At 38.1% G+C, this 23,569-nt stretch overlaps 2 protein-coding genes across 8 annotated transcripts in view; both read right to left on the minus strand.

The window, feature by feature from the left end:
• Nucleotides 1–9,860, minus strand: part of flvcr2a (FLVCR choline and putative heme transporter 2a) — a 44,352-nt gene extending 34,492 nt beyond the window's left edge. For 2 of the 7 annotated variants that reach the window (XR_010329076.1, XM_064328072.1), the window contains exons 1-2: nucleotides 4,025–4,870; nucleotides 3,632–3,815 (exon numbers count right to left, since the gene is read on the minus strand). Coding sequence is in view for 1 of the 7 variants with exons in the window: in XM_064328106.1 (XP_064184176.1) it covers nucleotides 8,621–9,193 (573 nt within the window). In the remaining 6 variants the exon portion in view is untranslated. Of the gene's footprint in view, nucleotides 1–3,631; nucleotides 3,816–4,024; nucleotides 4,871–8,620 lie in introns of those variants that run through there. The other 5 variants (XM_064328080.1, XM_064328097.1, XM_064328056.1 and 2 more) reach the window with 5 other exon arrangements.
• Nucleotides 9,861–10,742: 882 nt separating this feature from the next.
• On the minus strand, nucleotides 10,743–23,531 carry batf (basic leucine zipper transcription factor, ATF-like). Its single transcript, XM_064328197.1, has 3 exons — nucleotides 18,366–23,531; nucleotides 16,644–16,748; nucleotides 10,743–13,943 (listed from the first exon to the last, which is right to left on the minus strand). The coding sequence occupies exons 1-3, from the start codon at nucleotides 18,429–18,431 to the stop codon at nucleotides 13,740–13,742; spliced, it is 375 nt and encodes a 124-aa protein (XP_064184267.1). The 5' UTR covers nucleotides 18,432–23,531; the 3' UTR covers nucleotides 10,743–13,739.
• Nucleotides 23,532–23,569: the final 38 nt, after the last annotated feature.

A 23,569-nucleotide genomic window follows, 5' to 3' on the forward strand; every position in this document is an offset into this window, starting at 1 on the left:
ATTTTTCATTCTAAATTTGTGAGTGAGAAAGAGCTGTCTCCAAGAGAAGAATGGGCTGAACCAGTGACGCCTGCCGGATTCTCTTCCCAGGTACGCAGCTGAACGCAGAGCTGCGCACAGAGCATACCTGAACAGCCTCCAGGGTGTTTTTTTTTATTAAATAACAAATACAGGTTTCGGACTGGGAACTGGAAACACACAAAACTGGGCAGCTGAGTTTCAAATAAAATTACCCAGCTGTCATTTTTTTTTTATTGCAAACTCTTTTGCTAAAAACAATGTTACGTTTTCTATCGCATACCTCCGGAGGGAATCCTGCAGGCGCCACTGGGCTGAAAATATGCTACCAACATGCAAAACAGGTCTCAGGTTGTACCTTCCAGCAGGTACCTCAGGTTGTACCTTTCATCAGGTACCTTTCCTTTTTCACCACCCTATTTGATAACCTTATGAGATGCTGAAACAGATGTCGTGGATCTGATAAGCAATACTTCAAATGCTGGGAATTCAAAATATAGGCTTTGGCCTCATTATGGTGAGTGCACGTAAATCAAGTCCCGAACAAAACATGCTCTACAGTAAATGGCTTTCTTACCTGAAACTGATAACAGTGAAATGAAGTCAAATACAAATGTGTTTAGTTGCACATTGGTATACTTTCTGCAAACAAATGTATAATTAATCAGCTTCCTTGTTATCCACTTCGCCCTTATCGAATGTAATGGTATTGTGTGTTCCATTCATTCTTTCAAATAAAAGCTCTGCATAGAATGCATGGCCCTGAGAAAAAGACAGATACATACTGCAGTTGATATGCCAGTGATATGGTCAGTCAATTGCCAAAGTTTATTAAACTGGGAATAATACTATTAATTATTCCCAGTTTAATATTTATGTAATAAATGTTTTGTATGTGTCAGCAGGAACTGGTCCAAATCAAAAGATAAAAATAGTTTGGGCTCCTTTTATTCACATACCATCCTATCTGGTGGCTGTACTGTCCTTAGGACACCACCACTCTGTTTGGTGAGTATTAATAGAGGCAGAAGTCATCTGAGATGCATTCGGTGCATGAAACAGCTTTAAAACTGAAACCGTGCTAAACAGATGGACAAATTGCTAAATTCTCTCTCTATGGTAGAGTTTGCACTTGTTTAATTCACAACATGACAAAACCTGCTCTTGCTGAGAAATACAAAAACAACAGCACAACACAGGACCCATCAAACCACTGTTCTGCTTCTACTAGAGTGTGTTATATAATGCAGCGGCTACAGTGTGGGAAATGTACTTCTAGTTTAACACATAATTGAGGATGATGCGAATTAGTGTGCATTAGTTTATAGTGTACATGAATATCTTCATCCCTGTTCCCAATCTGAAAAATAAAAAAACACCTAGCATCGCAGACATGGACAAGCTGCCCTGTGTCTGCCTTGTGTGCAAGGCCTTGATGCAAATATGCACTGTTCGGACTTCTGTCAAGTCTTCTGTTGTATATCAAGCACCTCATATTCATATCATGTTACTGGTCCATTTCTTCTATATACAGCATAAATATGAAATGCGTATATGCTTTTCCATGTAGCTGTGATTATAAGACAATAACTAGTGTGCTAGTGTGCCCCCTTATTCCTCTCATTCTGTGCTCTTTATCTTTGAGCAATTTACAATGTCGGAGGTATTGGTGTGATGCCAGCTTTAGCAGCTCAATTTGTGGTCTATTTAACACCATTTGTCGTGTCTACGGCATATGGAGGCCCTGGTATCATGGACAGTTTGATCAACAACTTTGTATGGCTGTTCTCTTCTGTTCAGTTTGTATTTAATCTGCTTGTTACCTTGATCACATCTCCTGATTCCATGGCATACCCCACAATTGCCGACAGTTTTTGGTGAACTGCACATTCAAGAGCAAAATGCCCACAGGACTCTGAGATATTGTGTCTACAAAATGAATCCTAGTTTATTTTAAGAAGAGAAAGATAAATCCAGCACAATTTTCCATGTACCAAAACTGACCTCAGTTCCCCCGTGTACTACTATCCATCTGCAAGTACTGCCTGAGATGCCGATGTGTTGCCCCATAAATTATTCATGACAGATATAGCTGGCTTGGATTTGGCATGCCCCCACTGCAAACAATGTGTGTTTAAATTGGTTGAACATTTTTAACACCTTTTCAACACTTATTAAACATGGTCAACTCAATACCTGAGGACTGGCCATTGTGACCTGAGGTGCTATTATATAAATTTAAAATGTAAAATGAGAGCATTGTCCTAGTAGCACAGCTGCTGGTTCAAACTGCCTAACAGAACTGTATTTGACATTCTTCTTCAATTTAAAGGACTGAATTAGACCTGCCCTGGGTATTACTGTCTAGTAAACCAATTATTCCACACTCAACAAACTGTAAATTTAGTGTCCTACAGGACAGACATATTAGGCTACACTAACAACACAGCTTCAAGGAGTCCTCTCATGGAGAGGAGTGAGAAAATAGAACTCAGAAACAGATGTATTGAATGTTGAATACATAGCTATACTAAGGCTTTCCTTTTTACATATTAGACAAAGCCACATGTAAGCAGCCCAGCAACAGATGAACAATAAAACCATTCATAAATCAATTATGAAAAGTTATTTTTTAAAATTGGGTTTTTAGGGTGGGTTTACAAGGTGGGATTTTAGCCTAAATGAAATCATAAAATCGCCTACACTGTTGTGTAGCCCATAGTCAGAGACTAATGAAATGTGCGACTTAATCTTATGAACATAACAATTAGGATTATATTTCAACCTGACGCCATATAGTATATTTCCATAATCGGTCAGCTAATTAAATCATAATAATATATTAGATAACCTTGAAATCACATTCTTTGTCAAAAGATCTGTTTTCACTTTTCATTAGCCTAGTCTCTTTAACCACGTAAATATAGCTAATATGTTATCAGCACTCCTGTCCAGGCTCGATTCTTCCCGTAGCCTACACACTCACGCAAGGCAGACACCCTTTAAAACATAACTTAGTATTAATACAGCATACAATGTAGTGCACGGCCGTCCACCTATGCTTTGATTTAGAGTATCTCCTATAGTTTTAACATTTTAACAGGCATGAATGGGTTACGGGGAAATAATGTGACGTGCACACCGGTCGAACACCGCTGTGATTTTTAAGAAATCGACCTGCTGCTTTATTATAAAATAAAAACTCGATTACTAATACACCTGTAACCAGAACAGTTACTTTAGTTTTGCCGTCTGTCAGTACAGTAGGCGACAGTAGCCTACATGAATTAGGAGACCGACTTGGCGCGAATTGCTGGAAATCAGCATGAAATTAGTTTGTTATTTCGCTCGCGATTAGAACACGCTATTAACATTTGGTCCGAAAAACATCAGGAAACAACAGTAATAAGTCCAGGCCTACTGTACGTTGAAACAGTCACTTACGTATTCATATGGACTAAAATACTTCAAAGATAACTCAATTAGCCAATACATGTAAAACAGTTACTTGTGTCCATTATATTAAGCGAAGTACAATATATTTACAGCCAGAAAGCACATCAGTGATCATAAAAGTTTTTTTTAAATTAATGATTAACGTTATTCTACATACCCGTGGCTCTGAAGCAGCATTGATACTGGACGTTGTGGCACCCGCAGAAGATGGCGACTTTGTTCGTACATCATGAACGTCATTTCCCTTCGGTTTCGTCTATGTTTTGCTCTTTGCTTTGTTCCTTCGTTTCGATTAGCGTTCAGTCATTTCAGTATGTGCTGCATACACACTTTAAGGATACCTAATATAGTCATGTTGACAATGCGTGGAATAAAAGAAAAAGATGTAAATGTTGAGAACACGTCGCTAGCAAACCGTTATTAGCTTTTTGCCAAGTTACGAATTACTACTGCAGAGTGGGTTAGAGTTGGCTAATTTATCAAACTTGACAGTGTTTGTGCCGGACTACCTCCGTTATGTAACATTAAACATTTCGAGAAAATTCGTTACCTAACATTTTGAAGTGCTTCCTTGTGGTGTGTGACAGTTGGCATGTTCGTATTAATAATTTAGCAAGCAATTGGGGTGAATGTGGAACTCAAAGCAATCCGGTAAGCAAACCAAGGACAAATGTGCTCACACTGGATAGGTCGTAACGTTAACCCACTGGTATTCTACCTGGCTAATGTATTATGGGTCTAATAGGTGTAAAAGAGCTAGCCAAGATTGCGATTAATTTGAGCTTCACTTCCAAAAGCGACACGTATGCAGTGAGTTCTTTAAACAGCAAGCGAGTTAACATTAATTTAATGTTTTTCTAAAATTATCAATTAGGCTACCTTTAACGTTAGCCAGCTACCATGGCTAGGGTATACAATGATGCTATTTTAGGAGTATTTGCTCCTGAAAATTGATGTGTGCTAACTAGAAAAATAACTTAGGATCACATCTAGGCTACTTATTGGGATGCATTAGTGTGCTCCTTGGAAAAAAATGTTAACGCAGTGCAATACACTTGACTAGATTGTAGCTCATTTAAACCCCCAATCAAAGTAGCGTCCTCCTTCTACCAAAAAGCCACAACCAGAAATTCGAGTTTGTTGTAGAAAATGCTATAACAAACTAAAACAGGAAAAATACACGTCTACAATTTCAAACTCAGCAAAATTAGTATACGTCAAAATACACGTTTTTCAAGTTCACCCAATTTAGGTAAAAGCCAATAATCCAGTTGACAGTTCGCTTCCCTTGTCGGTATTGGAAATTAGGCGACTGCTTTCATGATAGCCTATAGGGACCTGTGATAACTGTCACTAGCAAAATCACCTACCGACTTTCTGCACCTATGCAGTCTTTTACACGCGTAATTTTTACCACAGATTTTCACACGGCTGGTGGGAGGTGGAGTCTCAGCCGTATGTAACGCACTTAAAAATCGTGGGACGACTCCGCTTCCAGCAGTACTTTTCTATGATATTCTGCAGCGTTTTCCTTTTGAATTATGTAACTCGGCAACAAACATAAATTCGGAATACCAAATGCTATGCGGTTAAGTTCCTGAGCTTGGCCAAAATGTCTTGTTTAAAATCTGTCATCAATTCAACATTTGGAATGTGTGACATTTACGATGAAAACTGTGAGACATTTGAGACTCACAATATGATGTGGGTAAGAAATGTCAGTGCTCTACATCTGTCACTTTACCAGATGGTCAGCTAAGGATGACACAATACAGATCAATCAAGTAATATGTCTCAATAATATGCAAGGCATAATTCAGCTCCTACTCAATTTAATACAAAAGGAAATGAAACATAACTCCATAATTCTTGCTTTAAACAAACCCTTAACATTATTGTGTCCTATAGGGAATTATTATTGCTTTGTGATGGGTTTATGCCATCTTTATATAGCCTAGGCTACATGGAAGCATTCACATAAACAGTGTCCAACAAATCATGCAACACTCCAGGCATAATGGATATGAAATTAAAAGACAAATAATTATCAGCTAGTTAGAATACAAATGCTATACCTTGAACTCACATTGTATGAATCATTATATTATAGAATGCTCCTTTCAGCTAAAATATGTTAAATTTACAGAGAAAATCATGTGAGGGTGAGACAGCAAGCAAATGTATGAGTCTAATGAGTAAATGCATGAGGCTAATGCATGAGAGTCGACAGGTATGCACATTTACATTTCAGGAATTTAGAAGATGCTCTTATCCTGAGTGACTTTTGAATTTTACATACTATCTATTTATACACGCTGGCAATATACTGATGCAATTCAGGTTAAGTACTTTGCTCAAGGGTACAACAGCTGCGTGGGTAAAAACAAAATTAACACAGCAACAGAGGGATTTTTTGTCAACTGAAGTGTATCCAGTCAGTTATGAATGTCTTTAGATAAGTATCTTTATTGGGCTGGATTTTATTTTAGGGTTAAGATATACACATTTTTAACCAGTAACCAAAGGCACAATGGCAGTCTTACCTGGGAATCAAACTGGCAGCATTTCAGTTACAAGCCCAGTTCCCTAACCATTAAACTACACTGCCACCCCATGTACATGTGGCTTTAGTACCAGTTAATAGTTCTTTCTATTTTGCATAGTTCTTTGGTAGCTACTGTTTGTTGTATAAGAACAAATATTAAAACATATGTAACAGGTATTTCACATAGAAGGATACAGGATGGTTTGAACAGGCTATACACAGATGCATACAAACGTTTTCATATTTTGTAGTCAGACTGAGAAGATAAGAAAGGTTTGCAAATATCACACATGAAATATCCATAAACATTTTAAACTTGTCATATGTGATCGATTAAACCCTTACTGAGACTGCATGGGTAAAAACAAAATTAACACAGCGACACAGGGTTTTTTTGTCAACTGAAGTGTATCCAGTCAGTTATGAATATCTCTTGATAAGTATCTTTATTGGGCTGGATTTTATTTTATGGTTAAAAGACACATATTTTTAACCAGTAACCAAAGGCACAACGGCAGTCTTACCTGGGAATCAAACTGGCAGCATTTCAGTTACAAGCCCAGTTCCCTAACCATTAAACTACACTGCCACCCCATGTACATATGGCTTTAGTACCAGTTAATAGTTCTTTCTATTTTGCATAGTTCTTTGGTAGCTACTGTTTGTAGTATAAGAACAAATATTAAAACATATGTAACAGGTATTTCACATAGAAGGAAACAGGATGCTTCCAGTGAACTGGCTATACAAAGATGAATAAAACGTTTTCATATTTTGTAGTCAGAATGAGAATATAAGAAAGATTGGCAAATATTACACATATGAAATACCCATATACATTTTTAACTTGTCGTATGTGATTGAGATCCTTACAGAGTTTGCGTGAGTAAAAACAAAATGAACACCCAGCAACAGAGGGATTATTTGTCAACTGCGTATCCAGTCAGTTTCGAATATCTCTAGATAAGTATTTTTATAGGACTGGATTTTATTTTAGGGTTAAAATACACACATTTTTAACCACAAACCAATCATGTAATGATCAAGTAAAACTCCATCTTTTTTCTTAATGCATCATAAATGCAATAGGAGGAAAACAACATTGGTGGAGTACACAAAAAGTAGAAACTTTTACAGAACTTGCTATCTTGAGTCCTTTGCAGTAACATCAAATAAGTCCTAGTCAGCTGCACCAGCAAAACAATTTCATGCTGCTGATAGAAACATGCTTTGTATGCAACATTCATTGTGCAGATTTGTCTGGGTATACTTTATCAAACAAGAAACTATACCATATTTTAAATGAACTTTGTTGAGTTGCACAGTTATAATATCTGTTAATGGAAATGTGTACAACATATGAACATTTGAACTCTGCACTCTGTACCCACAAAATGTTTTTCAGATTTTAAAACGCAAAGAGAAATGTCAAAATTAAAGGAAGGAATCTGGATCTGATGTCTCTCCCCACCTGAAATTCTAATACCACAAAGCACCAAGAATAAAGATCAATAACAGATGTGACAAAGGAAGATACTACAGGTCTGAGATTGTTTAAGATAAAAAGCAAATGTGTGCACAAACGCCTGAATCCAATGTAATGATCAAAAACAGGATGTACACTGGAAACAAAAAATGTTTCTGTGGGTTCACAATGTGCTCTCTCCTTCTATAAACCTCCTTGATTATATTTCATATGCAACATTTTTGGACTGAAGCACAGTTATTCACCCCACAGGACTAACAAACTCTGAACCAGTGTAGATTTTATTTAAGATGATATGCCTGAAAATGTCAGGGATGTGCTTTTGTCTAGAGCCACTGGGCCAAAAGGGCACGCAGGCAAAATAAAAAATACATTATTGGCAGCACTGAGGGAAATTTTATTGCTATGGTTGTTTTGATCTTTTATTTGGAAAGTGTCTTCATGATGATGATCATCATCATCCTCATCATCATCAGTATTATTAGGAATATTATTAGTAGCAGTAGTATGTACATACTATATTTTCACACTGTATAAAAATAACCCTCTGCTGTCAAAAAAGTTATGATGAGTTTTAGTACTTCAATGACCAAACGTAATATGCCCATTCTGAGGAACAAAAATGCAAAGATGGTTTTATTAAGGCGTTGGGTTAGCAGTTGGATGAATCCGCAGTTGCATTCAATTTGCAAGACAAACTTGAAATGTTTTTTTAGATTATTTCTTTGGCTGCAGAATCTAGGGATGCACATTTATTTGTTCCTCTAAATATCTAGATGAACAGTAAAGTGTGTAGCCCAATGACAGACCTGGGTTGCATCTTATTTATTGTAGATACAATATTGCGCTGAGAGTGTAACTACTCTGAAAAGTCTTACTGGAGTCAGTCTGGTCTTTCAGGGACACTGGAGGCCAAGAAATCCCATTATAAAGGTTATTAAAATGTAATAAAATGAAGAAAAAAAGTGTTGGCTACCGTAGCCATTTATTGGCAGCCATATAACAAATCGTATCCCTAAACCAGAATTTTGCAGTCCTCCCTCAAACGTGGAAGACTGTCGGTTGAAGCTAGACGAAGCAATAGTTGGCGCATTTATTTTATTTTTACAACATACCTGGTTCCCAAAAACTCCAATTGAACAGGCTGTAGAGACCTCTTCTGACCCGAACCATACCGAGGCGATCCGGGATGGCATTCCAAGGATAAAAACTTGGGCGAATGAGCAGATGAACTGTCCGAACATTGTCACTGCAAATAGTTCGGGTCTGACGCTAGCTACTTTCGTCCAAGCGCCCAAACAATTAAAACCGGTGGCCACAAGCGCAATGATCCGGAGACCCTTTTTATCCAAAAGCCAGGTGACGGGAAATATAAAGGGGATGTATGTCAGCATGTAGATCATTGACATCCAGTCTATGGCGAAGGAATCCACATTGTAAAACTTCATAAAAATATTGTTGATAATTCCGTACTGTATCCACTGAAATGCATTGCACAATGAATATGAGCTGAACATAAATACTATCACCCATCTCCTTTTATATAAGCGCGTTGTTGGTTCACTTGAAACGTTCTTTAGTTCAGTCTGTACAGGGGCATTGTCGCCTTGTTTGTTACTTTTCTCAAGGTTCGAAATATTTTTATCGTAATTCATTTCACATCCAACAGCACTGGAGTTTTCGCTCATAGTTGATCTTGTAGAAGTGTTCCTTCAAATGCGATAGGTAACAGTACAAACGCGAGGATATAGCCTACTTGGAAGACAATCAAAATTTACTTTAGACCAAATATATTATAGGCCAATATCAAAAGGTTTCTTCAAAAATTATAACTTTGATTTCGTCACAAACCTGGCTACAACTGGTAAGAAAATTTCATATATAGCGCAGTCTGGAAGTCCTAACTTGTCTAGAAAACTCTTTAAGGCGTTTATTTCACAACTATTAACGGGTAACTGAATGGTAAATCCTTTCTCTTTTGGTAACTAATGGTAAACGAGATATTGCCTATTATGTCTTAGCAAGCTTAAAAGTTATCAATTAGCTGCAGAGGAAAAAAGTGACCAGCTGACTTGACGACTTTGGTAAATAATGAATATGGTCATAAATGTATAGGCATGTAGCCAGTTTTTTTCGCAATATTAGCTGATAAACGGAAGCTACGCAAGTATTATGCTCAAGTAAAATTAGCCTTAGCTAGCAAACGAACAATTAAAATACATTTACTACGCTTAGTACACACAAGCCTTAGCCCTACATAAACTACCTTATCCTGTCGCAACCAATATTGCAGCCGTTGTGTGTCTAGTGTAGATGTCCTTATGTCTCAAAATTCCGTTATCTTCCATTACCTCCTGCATGCCCGTCCCCCATTTAAACGCCGGGTTCCCGCAACCACGTGGTCCGAAAATATCAACCATCCTGTGAAGTTTAACCAATCGATCGTCAAAGGCTTGCAGTTGTGGAACATGCTTAGCGGAGCTTTACAACTGAGTCTATTTTTTACAGTCTCTGAACTGAACATTGCATTGAACTACAATGCCGTTCAATTAAAACTCTAAGCTTCTACAACTGTAAATTCCCATCCTATTGTGCTCATTTCCCATTTGGGTATATAGTTGCATATTGAAATGAACTCGACGATCTCATGGTGCCAATCAATTTGAAATGAGCGATAACTCCAAAAATCTATATTGTCAGAGAGGAGTAAGCTATTCTACAAAGTTTTATATGTTGGGGGTATGAAAAGCAAATATTGCGCATTTGCGATTGTAAATTTTTGGGATGTAGGCCAGCCTATCTAATATATGCTACGTCTATTTTGTTTCTACTATTTTATTGATACTGGTTATAAGTGTTTTGTTTTTGTTTTTTTTCTCGTGGGAGTTAAGTCCTACCTCACCAAAAAGTGTTTGCCTGAAAATCAATATGAATGCAATACGAATTGGAAATCAAGCTTATGTTTTATACTCCTGCATATTTAGGTAAAATTCCAGATAGTACATACAAACAGCTCTCAGAGATAAAATCGTTTTTCTACTCTAACAATTTAACAATTTGGCACTCATTTAAGACAAACTTGTGACCTACTGTTTATTCATAATCATCTGATCAGGATTAGGAGTGGGTCAGTGGTTTACATATAAATGTGTCAAATGTCGGCTGCTTTACTGTGGGAGCGAGGGATTAGATCCATAATTAAAATATCAACCACTAGATGGCGCAGTAAAAACAAAGCACTGGTTTAATTTTTTATTACAAAATTACAGTTAAAATTATAGTAAAACAGAAACTATAAAACAGAAGTTTGATACATCACAATATATAAAGCATAAACACGATGGGCGGAAATGTCAAAGCTTCTAAGACCTGTCACCCTAGCAATTGACATACATTCATTTTCCGAGAATACCTTCAAACAGACACTCTTACTGGTGGGGAAACAGCGCCCCTATTGTACCGCGTGCTAATGTTTTATACACAGATGACTGAATTACTCATTTTTAAGTTAACGTAGAAGCAAAAGATGTTTTGGTCGTGATCTCGACATAATAAAAGGCAACCATTACTAGTGCGTCACACAGTATTCGGATATACATCCTGTGTGTGACGGACTGACGATGTTGCCACCGATAGATGAACGCCTTCAATCTTACTTTGACCTGGGACTGACTCAAAAATCGTGTTACGTTAACAGTAGCCTAGACATCTTTGATGTTTACATTGACAAGGAACTGATTCAGGAAGAAAGCAGGGACTGAATTTCAGGTAGACACTTTGAAGTATTATTAATATGAATATCATCAGGAGATAATATAATCAGAAGAAAACGTATATTATGTCGAGAATACCAAATAAAAATGGCCGTGAAAATCAAGAGAAAACGTCGAGAGTCCTAACATCGAGATAACCGGGGACGTAAACAAAAAAAATATATATGGCATGACCTCTATTGCATGACTTCACTTATTCCGTCACTATCCCGTAGCAATCATTTAATGAAATGGCATTCAAATGTATACATATTCCTAGTTATTCTGTTCGCAGACAGATGGACAGATAGCCTATATATACAGTAACGGACAATCAATTCCACATCATCTCGACTCCATTGTCGAAGCAACTTATCTAATGGTAAACCAAAAAAAAAACCATAATAATAAAAACAGTACATACATTTTTTTTTTTTCAAGATTATTTTCTTTTAATTAGACATTCAAGATATAATACAGTCATCTCTGCTGTGGTGATATGAAATAAATGGCTGACCTTTCCTTACAAAAAAAATCACATGTGAATTTAACATTTTCACATATAATTGACTTTTTCACATGTGAATGAAAATTTCCACATGTGAAAAGGAAAAAGATCACACGAAGTCACGTGAAATTTGCATCTTCATATGTGAATTATCTATATTCACATTTTCCCGCGTGACTGACTCAAATGTGAACTACAATTTTAACATGTGAAAACAAAACTTGTGGCTTGAAATAAATAGCATAGGTCACCTTTTTCCACTCTCACCTTATCAGTGAGCTTTATTTTTATAGTTCACATGTGCACTAGTTGGGTGTTCACATGGGATTTTATAATAATGGTTGTATCTGGTTTATATCTGAATGAACCAGTTCCAGTTACAAGAGTTTCTATAAGAATGTTTAAATCACCAGTATGTTTTACAGCCACTCATTATTACCCTCTATCTCCTGAGATACCGTCAGACAGGGTAAATCTGAAATAAATACTGCTTTTTAAAAAGGACACTTCAGTCTTTCCTGGCCAGAAAAATGACACTAAGTAGCATATTAGACTACAAGTTATCGCATGAAGAAACTTCAATCAAGCATCACAGCCATTGTTCTTCAAAAGATATCCTTGAGAAGAAGACATGAGATGGCTCACTGTAGAAGAACACAATTTTCTATGGAGGGCTTGGGAAGGCAACTCAGTTACTGCATAAATAAATTCAGATGAATAATGGATTTAAAAACGAATTATAAAATTTTAAATAGGTGTTTCCAATAACTACTTGTGTGCCAGGTAATCAGTAGGTTTGCACTGCTCATATAATTTTATAAAATTTCGATCAATTTTCAGGAAAGAGAGCTGCAGTTCATTGGGCTGAAGATGACCCACTGCCTGACTTGTACTTCATAGATGTGTCAATAACAGACAGGTAATCTCATGTCAATGGATCCTGTTAATTTGTCAATTACTGAGCATAGTTCTTTCAACCCAAATACCTATGGGATATGGTATAAAGAATACAGTGTAAACTGCTTGCAAATTAAATCGCAGGATTTGAACTGGTGTATTTGTATTTGAGTACCCATAACAATTTTCAAAATTTCCTACTAAATTATACAAACTACATTCTCACTCGGCAATTTAATTTTAAAACATTCAAAACATTTTCAGTTGATTTGTACTAAAATCTTGAGGTATTTAGGACATTATAATATTTACTATAAAACATTCTTTTATGATGAATGCAATCATGAAGGATGTCTTTGTTCCAACTGCACCAAACAGAATAAATGTTCAAATGAATATCCACAAAACACTTCTCTACCATTAACACTGTAAATGTTGTGAGTTATCACTCTTAAAGAATAAGTAAACTAATTTCATCGACTCAACTGGAAGTATAACGGAAAGGCAAGACAAGTCAAGATATTTAGAAAATATTCATCAAATCTATCACTCTTGAAATAAATAATACATTTTAAAATAAAACAAATCAACACATAGGTCAAAAGGAACCTAGACCTACAGTTCTAGGAAATCTAATATTTAAGATTTTGTTTCTAAATAAGAAACACGTTTACAGTAAAACAATTGCTGTCCTGTGCCACCAATTGATCCATTTGCCAAAAACTGAAATGGTCACGCATAAAAGACACATTCAAAAGGACACTTTTACCCATTTTATCCCATCAGCCAGCTGTGCTGAGTTGATGTTTACCATCTTTACCAACCAAAGGACATTGGCAATGGTTGTGTTTGTCAGTTTGTCTAACATTATGGATTGTCATTCCCTTTAAAACTATTTTGATCTCCAGCTCCACTTGGCACCGATGAAATCTGAGAGTAATCAACAATGGCTGTTTACTTCTGTTAAACATGTACACATGTGAGACCGTTTCCCCCTGTAATGAAAACCCATGTGCCCCTTATAAGGAGATTGTCCACCTTCACCGCACTCTTTGTTGGCAGCAGCTCCCCCGGTGGTCAGTGCTGGTAGCGTGAGGCCATGTGTGGTTGGTGGAAGGCCCCATGATGTGGAGAGTAGAGGATGTCAGAGGACTGTGGACCCATCATAGAACACAGAGGCTCGTGACTGCTCAGAACAGATGACAAGTATTTGGCCTCCTCCGTCAGCTGCTTCACCTCTTTCCTCAAGGCAGCATTTTCTTTTTCAAGGTTCTCACTCTCCTGAAATGAGAGAGCAGTGGCTATCAATTGGGATTATACAGACTGGTTATGCTATACTACAAACAAACTATCCCAATGTAAGGTGATGGGAGAGGTTCGGACATTTACAGCCTTATATCTCTGCCCTTCTGACATATGGTTTTCTACAAGTAATTGTTCAGCAATTCTGAAAACCGCTTTTGTACCATAAGTGAAAATTCAGGCCCTTTCTCTACACTTTGTATAGTCATTTAGTGTTTCCTGGCCAGAGTACTTCAAACTGGGCCACTGTCTGCCAAATTTCACGTTACAAATTTCAGAGAATGACAGTGGAGGTTGTTGTGCTAGAAGTGTGGGTTAAGCAGATAAAGGTTCCATTTAGCTCTGCTGATGGGACTGACACAGAATGGAGAGGAGGTACCACACTGTGAACTTACTGTAAACAAGACCCAGGGTAAGCCCCACCTACGTCACTCACCCAACCAGCACTTCAGCACACACGCCTTACCAGAAATGATGGCCTCACACTCGTATCTGCCCACCACCAGATTAAAGCTTATTTTCATTGAAGAAAAAATAATCTGCAAACCGACCGGCTCTAACAGGAAACATGTCACAGGGAGGGAAAATTGAGTTTCCTGTTTATCATGTGTGGTGATGAAACTGAAACCACAGAATACACTGAGCACTGAGACCCCGGCTGTCCCACCCAAGCTCTACTGTTCAGTGTTTCATTTATTTAATATTTTAATATTTTAATGTTTTCTCTCATTTAATATTTTAATGTTTTCTCTCATTCCCTTGATGTCTCATCTTTGGCTTTATAAAAATGAAGCTCCATAATTATGTGAACCAATTCTAAAAATGGTCCTGAAAGAATGGAAGATGAAATGTGTCAAGCCCCCAACTGTCTGGCAACTGTGAACCAAAAACCACAACATTTCAACAGAAAAACCTTTCTTGCGATACTTGGATGGTGACTGAACATTTTTATCTAGAAATGACAAATGTTAGGTTTCAAATATTGACTTTAAACAACTGTCAAACTACTGATTAATATACGTTTCATATATTTAGACAATATTGATACAAAAAGGCTGATATTTTACATGCATGCATTTTCACGGAGGATAAATTTAACAAGCAATGTCATTCACATCTAAAAATCTGAAATCAGAAGCAAAGGGGAAATGAAAAATGTAATGAAACCTATCTCATCTCACATTATCTGTGCAGCCAGTAGATCCAGAGAGCATAAATTACCACAGTTATGTGGAAACTCAGTTGTACAGCGGTATTTCCCCACTTACTTCTGGACAGCACTATACAGAAACCAAAGGCACAAGTCAGATAAGATCATTCCAGCCTCGCTCTCCCCTGCAAGACTAGAGTTTGCATTTAATTTCTGAACGTTTTTAGCAGAATTATATTCCTCTTGTATCACTCAGATTTCCTGTCTGGGTCTTCGTATGTAGGTTATGAACAGGGAAGGCACAGTACGACCGTTCGATGTAATTCTCTCTTCAGTTCCTGCTAAGGGTGTGTGTACTTAGATGGTCCCACTCCCTGAGAGTAACCACCGAGAAGTGAAAGTGCTTCATTGAAGGCCCATTTTATCAATAGCCTTGTTAGTAGTATGTTCATTGGAGCCATGTCCGGAAATGGTTATTCTATATGAATAAGTAAAGTGAAAGCAAGTGACTAAAAACCTTACACCTAAACCTCGTCAATGAACAGATCCTGCGGCTTGACAGGAAGTACGTGCATACTTTAGATTTGTGTATTTGCATTCTCCTGCCAGCATACAACTGCTGCATATTGGACGGTTGAAATTAATATGGTAATACACTCACACAAAACCTCTGAGAAGCAAAATTTTTAGAAAAAAATTCTTCCAAAAGACTGGCCAACAAATAACAGTCTCCCAACATCTCTGTAACATTTCAGCTACATTTGCATTGATAATTCGTGCCCCAACTGGGGACACAATGTAGTTTTTTGCAGTACCTTAGTTAAACTACAGTAGATGATGTCTGAGAAACATTGATTTAGCCTGTAATTTCACAGTGCCCATCAGCGCACCACTCCAGATCTCAGAAGGGACTGTCGCCCACGCATTGTTAATTGATGCAAAAGTCTGCTGTAAACACCAAGAAGGCCTTCTTCATGTGTACATCACAACAGAAGCCATCAGTATGACACAGCACCATATGGCACCTTACATTCCCAATATAACATCTATCTGCTCACACACCATCTATGCACCATGTAGTCACCATTGGTTTATTATTTAGCCGGATACAGGTGAATTTAAGGTGAGTATTATTATTTTAGCTGACTGTTGGATATAAGCAAGAAGTCCTTTCTCTGGCTCCTGACATGCAATCATCTTACATGCCTCACAGTTCCATTCCAGATTTGACCTGCAGTGTCACTGAAACCAAGTCAGTCAAAACACTGAAACCATCTTGCTGCTTCAATGTGACCAGATTGTGACAATTTACCGATGTCTTATTTAGTAGCTAGATGCTGGTAATTTCTAAACTTCCCTTTTCCATCAAATCATGATTTTATTGTAAACTGGTGGATCAAGAAGCTACTTCTCCATGTTAATTTAGCTCAGTTTCTGAAAAGTAGAAATGGCATCATCTCAGCGTCCAGCAGTATCAACATGTGTATTTTCTGCCACCAAACAGCAAGTGGACGGGGTACCCTGCTCACCAAGTGCAAGCTGTCAGCCTTCTGTGTCTGCCTCATCCGGCTCTTCTGGGCAGCAATACGATTCTTTTCCCTCCTCATCACCTTCTTCACATCATCCGAAGAGTCCTTGGGGAAGGAGGGGGGGTGATTGATGAGATTTGCAACATATCATAACAAGACCTTAGGCATACATATGAAAATTCTATTTGTGTTTATAATACATTAACTGGCTGAACCAACTGAAACACTGCCAAGGACCATTTAACCCTTAAACCAAAGAAAATAGAAAATCGCCCCATAGACAAATGCTGCACACGCTGCAAGTTAAACAGGGAAATTGATTTTGTCCTCAAATAGGACTTCAGAAAGAGGAAGCAAACAAGGAACTGGAGGAGCTGATTCTTAGAAAGAGAATACTGCACATTATCTTTTACAACTGTGGCTAACAACCATTTCTAAAGCTGAATGACAGAGAAGGCAACTAATCTATCAGATAAGCAAAGGACTTCATGAGAATAGCAATAAAGGTCAGGCCTTGAAGTTTCTGGAAAGAAGCCTCCCACAAACTTTCATCAAACTTTCAACAAAAGTTAAATTAATAGGATGATATCCATGAGCAAAATGATTAGGTTTTAAAGTAACCTAGCTTTTTAGGCATGATGTAACCAAACATCCCCACTGTGTAAGAAGGTCTAGGAGAGACTGCATGATTACCACTAACTGTGAAACTAGACTACATAGAGGCGATACAAAGGCACACGTTTGAGAGGTGTGCTGTTTTGCACAGCAGGTGTTTGAATGGTGAGCCTATGTGAGTTGCACAACTGCCACACAGGCTGACCAAGGCTTTCAGCAGTGATGGAGATCTGTCAGTTTTGCCGGTGCCAGTGCCTTGGCGCTTCCTCAGAACACACCCAGTTTCACCTTTAGGGTGTCACGGTTTCAGTGGTATCAAAATGATTCTGCAGTGTCAACTCCTTTTTTCAACTTTGGCATCACTCACGCAAAGAGACAACATCCATTTATCTATTTACGTAAAATATGTATCTGTATATTACCCATATGAAGTAACAATTTCATGGTATGTCTATTTTAATGGACTGCATTTTGTCTGAGTGTAAGACCTGCCCCAGTGATCAAAGTAAAAACCAGGACAAGGCACAATGACCCATGTGCAATGGCTGCTTTCAAAAGACGATAAATATCATTTTGCCTATATATATAATTCTTAGATGAACTATTGGTTCAATGTTCAACTCTATCGGAAACACCATTTGTCTCCTCATTTGAATCAACAAAGAAATAATGTCCTAAAAATGACCATATTTCGACTTTCATGGTTTTGACCCAGCGAGCACTACACAGAAAGTTGCCTAGCCATGCTTCATATTTATGTGCGCATCACTCAATTGCCTTCCAAACCCATGACTGAAGTGTATGTCTTTGTATTTTAGATAAAACTGAGACCATCTCTCTTCAGCTTTTGATCTAGTTCCCTGCATAGATGTAGGTGCTCACCAAGGACCTGTTCTGAACTGCAAGGGATCCATTATCTTCAATAATTCCATTCAGAGGAAGCCAGAAAACACCATCCTGAAGTGTTTATCGTGGTGAGCTATCTATGTACGATCTGCCAGCACTCCAGAAAACTCCAGTGAGGCCCCTCTCCAGCCATCTGAACGAGCTTGACAGTGAACATGTGCAGACGCTGAATGAAAGAGCAAAGACGGTCGGACGTCTTACCTGCCTGCTGTTTGGAGATGGAGACCTCGTGAAACTTGTGTCGTTACTGTCAGAGCCCTGAGCCATAGCCAAGCGCGTCACCAGAACCCGTCACCAGCCTCCACTTCTTTCTGCGTGCGTGCGTGTGTGTGCTGAGCTGAACTTGGTTTTCTGCTTAATGAGTAAGGCTCTTCTCTCACTCTCTACTCTCTCGCTCTCGCTCGCCTGCTCTCTCGTTCTCGCTCGCTCTCTCTCTCTCACTCTCTCTCTCTCTCTGTCTGTTGTATATGCCGCGTCTGATGTGGTTTCTGGTAAAAACAGAGCAAGTGACACTGGACTGGAAGTCACATGTGTGGAAACTTTTCTCTCAAACATACAGGAATGTAGTTGCCTGAAACCCCACAAAAAAGCCCACTTTTTCAGTAAGGTAGACAATATGTAGAATTTTGCAGGCTATGTATACATAAAGGCTGCAAATTTATTTGAACCACCACTCAGCGATATTTGTGATATGACCATGTTAAATTTAGCCTTTCAGCTGAGGACACTGCTTTTTCACAGATACTATTCTAGTCCTGACCGCCATTGTAAATGAATCTGTCAGACTAAATATTCCTTCTTTTAATCTTTTTATGCATGGTGAAAGACAAAACCTAACCCCTGTGCCAAGCACACATGCAAAAACACACCCGATGCTTCAAAATAAACACTTCTTTACGCATCCCACCGATTGGCCATCTTCAGACATATTGTACCTTAAGCTCTGGAAAGAGCTAAATATACAAATAAAAGAGTCTTATCGCTACACGTCTGTGGATGACATGCTGCCACTTCCTCAGGCCTCGGTGGGTGCTGTCATGTCAGGCATGGCGACACCTGCTTGTGACAGGGGTTGCCCAGATGTGCGGGGGAGGGGGGACCCAAGGGGCTCTCCACCATCCACAGAATTTCCGCGCACCCCCCTACAGCGCGCAGTCCCATTACACTTGACAGACCACCGAGCCACACGTCGTGTTAACCTCGAGAGACAGAACACGTCCCCTGTCCTACAACATATCAACGATTGCTTGACGAAGATCTCAGCTCAATGGGTCACAGGCTATGAAAATCAAAAGAAAATGCCTGAATCACTTGATTGGTATAGCCAATGTTGTAAATATGTATTTAGGCAAATTAAAAGGCACTATACTGTATCTGAAAATGTGTATACCCAGAGCAGATTCCACAATGCCTATGGTTTCAATATCATGCAACACACAAACAATGCATTACTTTCATAAAAAATAACTGGTGAACTCCAGTTACTCTGTGATATATCAATGTGCTGTTATCTATGTTGTTGTTTGCTAAGAGCACTATAATACAATAAATGAAATGCTCAGGCAATCAAATGGTGTTTACCCCCCACATAAAAAGATTATTAATATTCTTACTGTTGAGGATTGTTTTGGTTGTCTAGATTATTTTACAAGGTGCAGTTGATTCATGTCGTATCAAGGTCTCCTTGTGTGTCCAAAAAAAGGGAGCAAAACAAATTCTGCCTGGCAGTACAGTCCTCCCACACACAAAAATATGTTCAGCTAGCGACTTACCAGGGAGGAATTTTAAAGAGCTTTGAATTCTCCAGAAGGAGGGCAAATATTTCATTTAAGCAGCATTAGACGTTCCGTAATCGGGTGTGCAAAAATTTGAAAGCTGATTAAAAAGCCAGGTTTGATTTTCGATGTACTCAGACATATTGTTCTAAGGAACAATGGCCTGTGAAATGATACATGCCATGTATTGTCTAGCCTGCCTAATGCAGATGGATCCAGCATTTCTCATGAGCCTGGATGAAGAATCCCCTTCAACCTTCACTCCTAGGACACTCTGGTGGGAGGCTGTTGCTGAAAAACAAATTTGTTTACGAGAGGATTCTAGCATCAGCAACGTTGCTACATATTACCATTTGTCTTTTCAAAATATAATTGGGACTTTACAAAGGCATAAAAATCTGAAAGGCTCAAAACATCCAGGACAAGTCCCGTTAAAGCCTGAGGTTGCTCAGTCATTTACTGTGAAATGTAGGCTATGAGCGGAATGGGGCTCGTGCAGCGCTGGATTTCGCTGATTCCTGTCACCACACCTACCTAATAAATTCAAAGATTCTAACAGCTCATCACTTGCTCATTTGGCCACCGCACCTCCTTTCAGTTTGGCTTTTGACCTTTTCAGAGTAGCAGGAAGTTCCAAATTCTGTTGACCTCTTCTACTGTCAGTCCCCCCCACACTAACAATAAAAGGTGTAGCAATCTTCTAAAAAAAACCTGAGTGGCTATCAGGTAACACACCTAGTTTTATGTATCAAAAATAAATATTGATTCAGCTCTTGTTTTAGCTCAGACTTGTGAAATTATGGATTCATTCATATTTCTGAATAAAAACGATTGAGTCACCATTAAAATGCTTTCGAAAAAATTATTATTTTCAAGTAATACCAAGTTTTGAGTTAAAGGGGTCCTTTATAGTTTTTTTCTTTTAAATCTATTGTTATTTTACCAAAGATCATATATAATCATTAACAAGGTTTTGTTCTGAATCTTAAATCAATTACATCCTCTTTAGATGGCATATGCTTCAGCCTTGTGTGCTCTTTCCTCAATACATACGTGCCTTACTTTACTTTTTTATTTGTGAGGAGCCTTTGGGCAAGGGTACAACTGAAGAGTGCAATCTGTCATAGATGAACATCTCTGCCACGAGTATTGCAACTGATGCAGATAGTGTGAGAGCGACATGTGCTTCTGCATCTGTCAACAGCAGACTTCAACACATAAGGGTAAAATGCTGAAGTTCAATCCCAGATGCACATTTATACTCCCACACACACCCACACCCTCCCTGCTCAAGTCAGAATAAAGATACAACAAAACAGCATAAAATAATTGCTGTACAATTAGGAAATCAGTTACATACATTGGTTTGGTTCAGACATGTCATTATTCATTATTCATTCATTCTTTTGTGTGATACAGGCAGTATGACTCCGTGAAACCATATTCCCTTTTGTGAGGGCACCTCTTTGTTCTATCTGGACTAAAAAAAAATTAATTTCTCTAAACTCCCATTCTTCTCATCAATACTCCTCATTAACACTGTCTGATTCTAATGAGGAATGTACCCTCAGTCACTTTTGTGCTCTTCCCCAGTGTCACCCAAAATTCCTCTGTAGGCAGCACATTTTGCCATTCAAATTCTGAGGTTTAACCCCTAGGGCCCTGTGACACAGTGGGTCCTGGCTGGTTACATGAGGGAAGGCGTTTGAGTATAAGTCTATGCCAGTTGTGTGAGTGCCAATTATCGGGTCCTGCTCATTTATGACTGGTAACAGAGCTGGATAACACACAGAACAGGCAGCATAACATTTCACGGCTGATCAACCAGGAAATAGCCAACATGTAGACCTTTTTTCTGGAGAATACAAATAAATGTAACAAATGCAGAATTAGCAGGCCTGCACTACACTCCATGACCTGAATTGCACTTATTTTGAACTGATTACACACAAGACAGTACCTCAACTACTATGTGTCTAGTTTTTACCTAGTGCAACAGCTGGACTCTGCCAGTCAATATAAAAATTAAAATGTTGGCCAGACAGGACCTGCATAAAAGCTCCACTAAGCAAAATGAATCACAATAAAACAGTTAAGCTGTGGGCTGGGTAATTCATTATTTCTCTTAACAACTAGAAGATACTACAGCGGGGCTATTCATTTTTTAATTCAAAAGTTACACAGTGAGTGATAAATAACAGTACTAGACCATTGTTCTCTTGTCCTTGTTATTTCAGCTTCATCTGTATGCATAATTCAGATAGAGAGATATGCCTTGTGTGCAAAGATCAAACATCTTAATAAGAAGGGTCAGATTAATAAGGGCTTTCAAAATAAAAACTGTGACATTTAGCCTATCTGAATCCTCTTATCCTTTATGAAGAACCCCACTTTCAAGAGAGGGAAACCACAGGCTGAAAAAAAACTTCATTATTAAGTAGTTAAGAAAATGACACAGTTGTCTGTTGAGCCAGGACACAATGATATCATAATTTTCCTGCAATTACCAGATGATGTAGAAACACACCAGAGATACTGCAGCCAAGCTCAGTCAGTTACTAAATATTTATGCCTGACATTGTTAGGTAGAACAGGCATCCTGTATTCCTTATTAAAGTGGGTTTTCTGACAGTAGTTAACATTTTTGTAAGTTATCATTGCATTATATACATGGTCCTCAAGGTAATCTGGTCACCCTAGGAATTTTCCTCTTTCCCCTAAAATTTCAGACTTTTTTTCACTGCTGATTTACACCAGCTCAAGTAAAAATTCCTTTGTAAGTTTCCTGTTCAGGCTAATTGCTCTTTTAAAATGTGCTTTGATGTCTGTCCCCCATATGTCACTTTGTAAGACTTTTCTTTTATGTATATATCTTTATTTTTCTTTCAGATATAATTTTGGATAAGCATTTAAAATCACATCCACAAAAAATGTTCCGTAATAAAGTTGACTAAATTCATTAAACACAATAAAAGAACTGACAGGACGACCTCAATACCTCTAGTCCTCAAAACCACCGTAGCAATGATAATAACGGCCGCCTCCATCTCGCTGATGTCATCAACTGAACCGTGGAAAATGTAGCCCAGTCGCTACCTCTCTCCTTCTGAAAAATCCCTCACAGACCACTGACATTTTCAAAGCAGAGGAAAGGTGTAGACCTCAAACCTAAACTGCTCAGCACACTTTTTTAAAATGATTGCATAGCTTTTACTCTGTTCATAAATAGGTTAATGGATTTTTAAAAAAAATAACAATAATAATTACGATTCAACAAATTCAACTAGGCCTAAATCAAGTAAAAAGAGCCAAATACGTCACACGCAAGGCGACAACAATCCTAAAATAGAATTTTCATCTGCCGTTGCTACGTTCTCAGTTAAGAATGGAGTATCATATCCTATAATATATTAATGTTAACTAAACGATTTAAAAGAGACGGCATAAAAGATATTTAATATAATTAAAATTTGCTCTAAATCTCTCACCAACTTGCTTGATCTAATTTTTCAGTAGTATCTGCAAAGTACGTCATACTACTAAAGTAAAACAAATAATATATTTATGAAAGAATAGGCAAGAAATGTATGAACCTCGATCTTTCCCATTAACGCCAAATCCACAGAACCG

Source organism: Anguilla rostrata, chromosome 1 (genome assembly GCF_018555375.3).
Source record: "Anguilla rostrata isolate EN2019 chromosome 1, ASM1855537v3, whole genome shotgun sequence".
NCBI classification, from domain to species: domain Eukaryota; kingdom Metazoa; phylum Chordata; class Actinopteri; order Anguilliformes; family Anguillidae; genus Anguilla; species Anguilla rostrata.

Coding starts and splice junctions, on each gene's coding strand:
- batf (XM_064328197.1), bottom strand. CDS start 18,431: ATGGCTCAGGGCTCTGACAGTAACGACACAAGTTTCACGAGGTCTCCA. Junction 16,749..18,365: donor CATCTCCAAACAGCAGGCAG/GTAAGACGTCCG, acceptor TCCTTCCCCAAG/GACTCTTCGGATGATGTGAA. Junction 13,944..16,643: donor AGGCTGACAGCTTGCACTTG/GTGAGCAGGGTA, acceptor CTCTCATTTCAG/GAGAGTGAGAACCTTGAAAA.